Source organism: Limulus polyphemus, unplaced genomic scaffold, assembly GCF_000517525.1.
Source record: "Limulus polyphemus unplaced genomic scaffold, Limulus_polyphemus-2.1.2 Scaffold584, whole genome shotgun sequence".
In the NCBI taxonomy this organism is placed as follows: Eukaryota; Metazoa; Arthropoda; class Merostomata; order Xiphosura; family Limulidae; genus Limulus; species Limulus polyphemus.
In genome coordinates this window covers 284781-296210 of record NW_013666194.1, presented here as the reverse complement: position 1 = coordinate 296210, position 11430 = coordinate 284781, and the positions used below count along the sequence as shown (strand labels likewise).

The following is an 11430-nucleotide window of genomic DNA, read 5'->3' as shown; positions in this document are numbered from 1 at the left end:
TATGCTCTTGTGTTTCGTTTTTGACATTTTTCTCTTAAATTTCTGTCTATTTGTTCTTCTTCTTCTTGATCTTCTTTGGATGGCATGTCCTTTTCTTCTAGCTTTATATTTCTTTATTCTTCACCTCCTTTTAATTTTCGTCTTTCTTGTTGATTTTCTCTCTCCACCGTTTAAATTGCATCCATTACATTTTCAATTTCACTCAAGTATATGTCATCTTGAAGTTGGCCTGGCATGGCCAAGTGGCTCGTATCCCCGTCACACCAAACATGCTCGCCCTTTCAGTCGTGGGGGCGTTATAATGTGACGGTCGATCCCATTATTCGTTGGTAAAAGAGTAGCCCAAGAGTTGACGGTGGGTAGTGATGAACTAGCTACCTTCCCTTTAGTCTTACACTGCTAAATTAGAGCCGACTAGCGCAGATAGCCCTCGTGTAGCTTTGCGCGAAATTTAAAAAACAAACAAACGAACGTGGTTTATGACTGTGTGAGAATAACAAACAATACATTGGAGAAACACAACGTCCGTTACAGATAAGATTCCAGACACACAGAAGAAACATTTTAAACTGCGCTAAAAACACATCGACTATAGCTTCTAACGTTTAGGAAAACGACCATATAATAACTTCAAAAATGCAGAAATGATAGAGAAGAAAACATCAAACGGAGAAAAAAAAACCATCAAAGAAGCTGTTCCCATCCAAGCACAAGACAGCGGATCGTCAATGTGTGATCACCGAAACAACGATCAAGAAACACTCAGTACTGTATGGATTTATCAAACATATATATCATAAGCTAAAATATCCGTCAGCTGACGGGAAATGTTTAAACTTAATTGAAAGAATGTAAGTTTAATAGCGAGCATATATTTTATTTTAAAGTAATAACTTGAACATAAACTTTATGTCAAAATTTTAAAATTATAACAAAGCTTCATAAACAATATTTGCAGTTTGCTTTCCGTCTACTGACAAATAAAGATTTTGAGGTGATCCCACCCTTGAACACCCTACATCTTAGTGACCATGAGAAAACCATGGTTGTTTGAAAAACAATCCAGCAACTTTCATACTTTGACCTTGAATCCCTTTAGAATATTCAACATTGTCTAAAGCGCCAACCTGTCCAGATTGTTTGAGATTGACTCAATGGGCTGGGAGTAATTAACCAATAGGCTTTACAAAATAAAAATAGGATTAAGCTGAATTTTGACCCCCCTTAGGACATTCCCCATAGTTCGTAGTGTTTACATATAATTTTTGGTTGAGATTGGCCCAATAGGATTAGAGGAGTTAGGGTGCAAACAAACACAAATTTTGTCTTTATATATACAGATTTGTTGTGGTATCGACGTAAAATTAAACCTTTAAAAATTTATTATTTTGTGCTTTACTCGTGACCAATAATTCTATGATGTATTACTTGAAACCTGAACATTTTATTTTTCTATATAATACCCGTGATTGTACCTTTTTATGTTTATTATTTTCAAATATTTTTCTGATCCTAAATGTTTTTAAACAACCGGGGTTTTGATTCTACAATTTATGTAATAAATTTAAATTACTAAAAAATTATATTTGAAGCCCACGATTTACCACTTTTCACTGATTTGTTTATTTGAAGCACAAAGCTACACGATGGGCTGTCTGTGCTCTTCCCACCACGGGTATCGAAACCCGGATTCTAGCGCTGTAAGTTCGCTGACATACCGCTGTACCACTGGTGGCTTTTGAGACTAAAAGGCCCAGATTTTACAAAAAAAAAAAAAATCAGGATGAATGAGGATGCATGTTCGCTTGTCATCAATGTTCTTCCCTTTTCTTCAGTTTGTTTGTATTTTTGTTAACAAACATAATAATAAAAAATTTTCATTGTGGTAAACGAAATAATAATTGGAACTAAGTAAGTTTTTTTTCTCTTCCGATTCGTAAAAAAATCTTACGTGATAGAAAAAAAATGAATATTATTCTTGAAATCTGCGTTGCTCAATTATGGAAAATCCGTTATTAAAACCAAAATAACTTCTATGAAGGTTAAATTCGCAGGCCTGAAAAGTGTGTAACTTGTGTATGAAAAGTATTCGAAAGGATACTAAATTGAATGTCAGATTGCATGATTTGATGATGTATAAAAAATTGATTAATATGAATGAATATTCAAAATCTAAAGATAAAATAAGGCGATGTTACATACATTAGATAAAATGTGAATTTGTTTAAAATCTAATTTCAAATAAATGTGTGTAAAACACTTATAGGATAAGATACAGCCGTAAACTAGTTAATGCAAGCCCCCCAGTGGCACAGCGGCATGTCTGTGGACTTACAACACTCGAATCTGGGTTTTGATACCCGTGGTGGGAAGAGCACAGATAGCCCATTGTGTAGCTTTGTGCTTAATTACAAACAAACATAGTTAATGCAAATAGATTTTACAAAATGCAGTACAAATGATAATTTCCTTAAAATCTGTTATTAAATATATTTATTTTACTATTTAAAAAAATTGGAACAGACTACATCTTTAGAATGGAGATGTCATTTATGCCACTGGGGCGCCATTTTAATAGGGGGTGGGCCCATTTTTAGCATTAATTCTGTTACTAACGCTTACCACCTGAAGGTGAAGCAGGTCGAGTGAAATAGGTCGTTACTCCTCTTACAAAGCTATTCTAAGTTATATTCTTCCCCCAGGCGATGTTCTATATCGTTTCGTTTGGATTCGAGTCAGGATTATAAGTTGGCCATTACAGATTCTGGACTTTGCTCGTCTTAAGTAACTGCTGGAATTGGTGTGGGACGTTGCACAGTGCATTAAAAGATGTAGTTCTTCAAAGTAATATTACATTAATACAAGAAATACAATGCTGTCCAGAATATTTGTGGAAAACAATCGCCTGAGTTTTTAAAGGTTTGAGAACCAATCGCCACTTGTTACACCATATTATGGTTTGGTTGAGAGAACCCTGCATTCTATTTGATGGAAATGGTGGGTCGCAGGATAAGTTGAGGTGCGTAAGTTAATCGTAGGGGTTGTGGTAAATAGTTTACGGATATTATGTAAAGTAAGTGGCTTAGCACAGATCCTTGCGGAACTTCGGAGTTAAATAAAAAGGTGTTTGATTATAGTGTTGTTAACGCGGACTTTGACAACACAGTTTGTGAGAAACCTTGAGATACATGGGTAGAATAGTTTACGATTTAAGCTTGAATTTAAGTCCAAAGAAAGTTTTTTTTTAAACATCTAAGTAAACAGCGACTTTGACATGATTATTATTAAATCCATGAAAAACGAGACGTGGCATGGCCTGGTGGTTAGGGCGCTCGACTCGCAATCTGCAGGTCAAGAGTTCGAATCCCCGACACACTAAACATTCTCGCCCTTTCAGCCATGGGAGTGTTATAATGTGACGGTCAATCCCACTATTCGTTGGTAAAAGAGTAGCCCAAGGGTTAGCGAATCCCTGTTGCTGAATATGCTCACGCTTTCAGTTGTGGGGGCGTTATAATGAGACGATCGATTGGTTGGTGTTCGTTTGTAAAAGAATAGTACAAGAGTTGGCGGTGGGTGTTGTTGACTAGCTACCTTCCCTCTATTCTATCACTGCTAAATTAGGGACGGCTGGCGCAGGTAGCCCTCGTGTAGCTTTGCGCGAAATTCAAAACAAACAAACCACGAAAAACCGTTTCAAAACGTGCATATTCACACGAATATTCCTGCAAAAGGTCATATGCACCTGACCCTCCATATAAGACCTAAACTCCGATAAAGATCAAAAAGCGAAGCGAAACCGTTTCAGACAACGTGACTAAGTGATCTGCAGTTTCTTTGTGCTTACGACCGTGTTTTCAATGTTTGAAATAAGATTATAGTGTTCTAGACACCTGGCGGAGATAATCCTTTCCAGAAGTTTACCAATACAGTTAAGTAAACTGATGGGATAAAAGACGTTTGGGTTTGATGATTTTATTGAAAATGACTGTTATAATGGTGTATTTTCACTGGGACGGATAACAGCCAATCAGGAGGGATGAATTAAATAAGTTTTATATAAGTTATTGATAAGACGTCTAGACGCGTTTTTGAGGACGGGGTTGACGATTCGGTCCGAACCGGGGCCGGAATTTGTTAAACTCTTCATATGTATTTGTATTTGTGAAATATTAACGGGCCTGTTTATATTGTCGTGAGGGAGATTAGAGATTCGGTGGGAGATTATTACGGGAAATTTTGGGGTATAGTCTGAGTGATTGACGGTCATATAATTAGTAATTATAATCGCTTTTGTCGAATATACTTCGCTTAGGGGTAGTGAAGGTATCTCTGATATATTCAGCAAACAGATTCGTCGGTGGCAGCAACAGTTATGATATGATGTTATTGTTTCCGTTGTTGTCTCTAGAGATAGATTTTAAATTTCGACAGAATAGTGATGGGGGGGGGGGCAGGTCTTGCTTTCATAAAAGGAAGTGTAGAATTTTTTCCAATTTTGTGACTGCTATTCTTTAATGAGTTCCCCATTTGGTTTTTAGTGTTGTTAATTAGGTTTATAAACTGATAGCGTAAGCGGCGTCTCTGGTGAATCGGTTTTATTATTGCTCATCAAAAGTGCAGGCTTTTCAAGCATAAAATATTTGTTGTCCAATAGGAACGATAAGTTAATCATATTGAAAAGGCTCAAACCCAGAACTTGATTACGTAAGAAGTTATACTTAGGGTTAACATTACGTGGGGAAGTAACGCCAATTAAATTAAATTAAAAGTGGGGGTTCGTCTTATGGCCCTGAAAGTTCTGGGGTTCTGGAATAAATTTTATGCATTATCCTGCTTTTACTAGGGTACTTTTCCTAATTTTGATGTGGCATGGCATGGCCAAATGGTTAGGGAGCTCGGGTCGCGGATTCGAATCGTCATCCCACCAAACATGCTCGCCCTTTCAGCCGTGGGAGCGTTATAATGTGTCGGTCAATCCCACTATTCGCTGGTGAGAGAGTAGCCCAAAAGTTGGCGGTGGGCGTTGATGACCAGCTGCCTTCACTCTAGCCTTTCAATGCTAACTTAGGGACGGCTAACGCAGATAGCCTTCGTTTAGCTTTGCGCAAAATTTATAACACACCTAATTTTGATGCATTTTTACTGGAACAGTTTTCCAAAAATGGAGAAATTTCCTTGGTCAAGTACTTAGATCATTACTAGTGAGCCTCCAGATATAATCACCACCGAGTTATTAACTTCATTTGTGTTTCTCCTAATTGGATGTTCCTTCCCAGTTTAGGTATCAGTTCGGGAGCTGATCGTGTAAAATATTCCGCGCTCGACTAGTGAAAGTGGGATTTTTTTTCGCAGCACCCCCCCTACAACGAATTTTTAGGTACACGATGTTTTGATCCTCTTCTCGTTTCATTTGGATCATATGATCCGCTTATGTTTGTCCCTTTGGATCCAATGATTCCCCCCTTTTTTTCACTGAGTCAGAGTTTACTTGGAGCAAGCAAGATTCAAAAGAAGAAGCAGCACCACCAGTGAAGTCAAGTCTTGACTCCGGTTCGGCCAATATTTGGAGCCTTCTTTGCGACACGAGCAGGACAAAGAGGAAATATCCGATTTCTGAGTACCCTGGTTTTCAAACCTAAATACCCATTACGATTAAAAAAACAAAACAAAAACAGAGGTCGCTGAATTATTACAGTTAAGAGGCACCTACATTAGTTGCGGGCGGTACCGCTGAAATAGAACCTTTACTTTTTTTCTCTCTCTCTCTCTGCGCGGCGCGAATGATAGGATTACATAACACGTGAAACATGGACGAGATAAAACTGATTTACGAAATGCAGCGGAATCTTCTATTGCACAACTGTAAATTTAGTACATGCAAAGACATTTCCAAAACAGCTAATGCCCGGATGACATCACAAGTGTTCTTAGTGCACCTGGTGAGTAAAAGCTATTTTTATGATAAATAAATAAGGTTATCATTGGGCTCCATAGTCACCGGGACAGTTTAATCAGGGCTTTAAAGTTGCCCTTCAACTGAAATACATCAATTAAGCATTGCTCCCTTGCTAAAATGAACATTGTTGGTCAATTACCGTGTGCAGCAATATTAATAATAATGTAATTTTTTAAATAAAAAAAGTTAATAACGAAGAAAAAAAAGCAATGAATGAATTTGTAAATCATAATATCTATTTTTATAGCATAGTTAAGGTTGCAATAAGTTGGTTCAATAATACAGTTAAATAGCTCATCTCCACTGTGTACATTTGAAGCCGGCACGTGGAAAGCACGGAACTATATATACATACACCGCTGGAGATAATGATTTATAACATTCTTCTGAATGGACTTGGGTCTGGTATGGCCAGGTGGTTAGATCGCGAGTTAGAATCTCCGTCTCACCAAACATGCTCGCCCTTTCAGCCGTGGGAGCGTTATAATATGACGGTCAATCCCACTATTCGTTGGTAAAAGAGTACCCCAAGAGTTGGCGGTGGGTGGTAATGACTAGCTGCCTTCCCTCTAGTCTTACACTGCTAAATTAGGGAGGGCTAGCGCAGATAGTCCTCGTGTAGCTAACAAACAAACAAACACACAAACTGAATGGACTTAGTTTATTTAAGTTAATTATCTTTATTGCTTTCAATAACGACCCTGTCATTTCACATTATTATATTTTTTTGAAACAATACTAAACGTAATATTATTCTTCAGTTCACGTGATATCTGTTATGATTTTATATTGTATATGGTAACTGAACGTTTTAGTAGTCACGCCTCTTGACTGTGAGTTGAATTAATTTCTTCATAAACGTTATATTCCAAAAAATAAAATGAAAACGTTAAAGCATTCATCGAGAATTTCGAAAATAACCGAAAGAACCCTCAATTGCATCCACGCTGGCCACGATCGGTGCATCAGAGTGACTATTCACACCAGAAGTAGTCCGAGATAGAAATAATCTCATGACCAGGCCCATATACTTCTGTTGTTTATTACGAATATTTGTAGTGCAATGGCCAAGTCTGGATGTGTTTACACAGTATTTAAGTATCTAGTTCTTTAAAGATGTAATTGAAGATAAAACCATTTAAACGCAATGTTACAAAAGATGCACGCGCGTGTTGGGTACATAGAAATGTTCACAAAACAAACGCATTATGTTTTCATTTCATAAAACTTCCCGTGGTTCAGCGGTGCATCTGAGGGCTTATAACGCAAAAAATTATGGTTCGATACCCCCGGTGGGCATGGCACAGATAGCCTACCGTGTAAGTACGCTTAACAACAAAGAAAGAAAAACGCAGCGTTTCAGGGTATATCATATTGGCCAATGTTACTGAATGTCTTCTCGCACGAAAGGTTTTTCTATTATCTTCTGTTGTCACTACTGTGAGAGAAATAAAAGCATATTTCCAAACAAGTTCATAGTCTACATATTGGTAGGTTTTTGTAGGTCTTAAGATAGTTAATTATTGTTATCATTTTCTGTACTTAATCTAAAAGACAACAAGAACTTACACATAAAATGTAGCTAGTAAAAATGACAAATAGAAGTGGGTGTTAAACAAATGCCATATGTCAGAAAATTCGTAGCATTACAGCTACCATGATTCAAAGTTTTGTTGTTGTTTTCGGTAATGAAGAGCAAACCACATGGAACCTCAGGTCCACGGTCCGGCACGCCAACCATTGGGTCACTCTTGGTCCGTCAGATATGATCTCAGGACTGTTGTATTCCTTGTATGATCTCGGAACTGTTGTATCCCCGGTATGATCTCGGATCTGTTGTATTCCTGGTATGATCTCGGTACTGTTGCATTCCTATGTAGATCTCAGGACTATTGTATTCCCTGTATGATCTTAGAACTATTGCATTCCCGGTATGATCTTAGGAATGTTGCATTCCCGGTCCACGGTCCGGCACGCCCACCATTGGGTCACTCTTGGCCCGTCAGATATAATCTCGGGACTGTTGTATTCCCTTTATGATCTCAGAACTGTTGCATTCCCTATGTTGTCTTAAGACTATTATATTCTTGGTATGATCTCAGAACTGTTGCATTCCCTATATGATCTTAAGACTATTATATTCTTGGTATGATCTCAGAACTGTTGCATTCCCTATATGATCTTAAGACTATTATATTGTTGGTATGATCTCGGTACTGTTGTCTTCCTTGTTAGATATCAGAATTATTGTATTTCTTGTATGATCTCGGGACTATTGTATTACCGGTATGATCTCGGGTATGATCATATGATCTCGGGACTGTTGTATTCCCGTTATCATATGATCTCGGGATTATTATATTTCCAGTATGATAGCGTGTACATTCTCGCTGCTATGAAACACACTATACGTAAAATATTCAGTGTGTCTTATTTTTTTAGTGACAGTTACTGTGCATGAAAGGCTATTTTCGTGTTTTTTCATACGACTAGCGTTAATTGTTTATTCTAATAGCATTAAGAAATCTTTATACGTTTTGAAATTTGTACAGAAACTGGTATTTAACCACAAAACTTATGAAGCATAGTCAATAATTCCAATGAAATCGGTAAATGAAACATGGAGTTTTAGATTCGACATGTTCAGGTATGCCCAGTACTCGAAAGGCTATTTATATAAAAAAAAGTTGTGATTTATTTTATTTCTGAGATCTTAAACAACAACCCCCCCCCCCCCCCCACGTGGCACAGAGGGATGTCTGTGGACTTACAACGCTACCAACGTGGTGGGCAGAGCACCGATAGCCCATTGTGCATCTGTGTGCTTAACTACAAACAATCTTAACAATAATGATACAAAATTATTAAGTTTCAGCTATCAAGAAAAATAATAATTTTGACAAACACCAAATAGCAACGAAGAAAAAACAGACGACAAAATATTTTTCATTAAACTACTACTCGCGAAGACTTTTTAAACATACGATATGTATTAATAAAATAATAAATACATATACAACTTTAAAAAATAAAAACAACAAGTACAGATAGCCCATTGTGTTGCTTTGTGCTTAACTTCAAAAACAATCAAACTTAAACGACAGTTTCAGTTTAATCGATTCAGCCGCTTATAGGAAACAAAACAAGATTAAACTTCTTCCATTGTCTAACAGGAAACAAAACAGGACTAAACTTCTTCCATTGTTTTTACAGGAAACAAAACAGGACTAGACTACTTCCTTTGTTTTTATAGGAAAGAAAATATGCTAACCTTCCATTGTTTTTACAAAAAACAAAACAGGACTAAGCTTCTTCCATTGTTTTTATAGGAAAGAAAAAAATGCTAACCTTTTATTGTTTTTACAGGGAACAAAACAGGACTAAACTTCTTCCATTGTTTTTACAAGAAACAAAACAGGACTAAACTTCTTCCATTGTCTTACAAGAAACAAAATAGGAATAAACTTCTTCCATTGTCTTTAAAAGAAACAAAAGAGGACTAAATTTCTTCTATTGTTTTTACAAGAAACAATACAGGACTAAACTTCTTCCATTGTCTTACAAGAAACAAAACAGGAATAAACTTCTTCCATTGTTTTTAAAAGAAACAAAACAGGACCAAACTTCTTCCATTATCTTACAGGAAACAAAACAGGACTAAATTTCTTCTATTGTTTTTACAAGAAACAATACAGGACTAAACTTCTTCTATTGTTTTTACAAGAAACAAAACAGGACCAAACTTCTTCCATTGTCTTACAGGAAACAAAACAGGACTAAACTTCTTCCATTGTTTTTACAAGAAACAAAACAGGACTAAACTTCTTCCATTGTCTTACAAGAAACAAAACAGGAATAAACTTCTTCCATTGTTTTTAAAAGAAACAAAAGAGGACTAAATTTCTTCTATTGTTTTTACAAGAAACAATACAGGACTAAACTTCTTCTATTGTTTTTACAAGAAACAAAACAGCACCAAACTTCTTCCATTGTCTTACAGGAAACAAAACAGCACCAAACTTCTTCCATTGTCTTACAGGAAACAAAACAGGACTAAACTTTTTTCCATTGTTTTTAAAGGAAACAAAACAGGACTAACCTTCTTATATTGTTTTTACAGGAAACAAAACATGACTAAACTTCTTCCATTGTTTTTAAGGAAACAAAACAGGATTAAACTTTTTCCATTGTTTTTAAAGGAAACAAAACAGGACTAACCTTCCGTTGTTTTGCTCCTGTTTTATGAAAATTTATTCGTTTAACTTTTCTGTTTTCAGTGACCACATTTTTGATGTTGTGAACAAAGTCAAAACAAAGGGTTTTAACTTCAGCTCACTTTTCTTTGATGAACGGGAAGGAGACGCCGAACCCGCAATGTTCCCAGACCTTCCAGTTGCTCCTGAAGAGACGCAGAAGCACGACGGTTTCCTTATCTACCAAACCTCCGTTCATTACCAGTACAGTAAACCCACTCCGAAGTCTTGGGATTATGGACCTCATACATATCCAAGACACACGAAAGTGACTCATCCTCACCTACTGACGCAGCTCCCATTTCATGCCCACCGGTAAGTGTTACGCATTGAATAAAGGGTCTGCTCACAGATTCTAGAAACGAAAAAACTGGTTACTATTTTTTACCAAATAACACTTACAGTACCCGTGGAAATTCTGGCATAGTATAATTGAGGAGTTAGGAAAGCAGTTATGCAATTAAAGTCCTTTAACTGATGTATATATGACGTTTATGATCTTTTTGTAAAGGAATTGATCAAGGTACTTGTATCAGTATCAGGAGAACGTATTTAACGATGACCTAGATAAAGATAAACCAACTAAGAAGTATATATGCTGCTTGTCTAAAGGCATAAAAATAACAACCCTTACCCCAATAAACCCTTGATCTAATTACTTCAACTTTAAGTGTCAGAATGAGAAATATTGTACTCCAATACTACTTACTCTCACACTGACTAATGTTATTGGCACTTTTATCTGGTTTGTTTATGTGTGTTTGTGCAACATTTACTGAATACATAATTACTTTTCAGGCACATTGTGACACTATATTAAGAGTAAAAAAACACAAAAGCAGACGTTTTTTTTTGGCACAATGAAAGGTAGGCTAACACTACAGACACTAGCATTGATGATGGCATTACTAAAACATACATCAGTGAGATAAGCTTAATTATTTTTAGACTCATTCGTCAACCCAAACGTGTAAAAGTTGTAATATGTATTAACATCTTTCACCAAAACACGTTATCAATGCAAGTTGTAAATTAACTTCTTCAAATCATTAACACCCTCCTCTCCAAAAAATAAAAGGAGGTTTGTTTGTTTGTTTTGAATTTCGCGCAAAGCTACACGAGGGCTATATGCGCTAGCCGTCCCTAATTTAGCAGTGTAAGACTAGAGGGAAGGCAGCTAGTCATCACCACCCGCCGCCAACTCTTGGGCTACTCTTT

At 36.6% G+C, this 11430-nt stretch overlaps 1 protein-coding gene across 1 annotated transcript in view; it reads left to right on the top strand.

Moving 5' to 3' along the window:
- Positions 1–11430, top strand: part of LOC111085737 — a 56592-nt gene that overhangs the window by 30559 nt on the left and 14603 nt on the right. The window contains exon 3 of the mRNA XM_022385724.1: positions 10237–10527. Coding sequence (XP_022241432.1) covers positions 10237–10527 — 291 coding nt within the window. The remainder of the gene's footprint in view (positions 1–10236; positions 10528–11430) is intronic.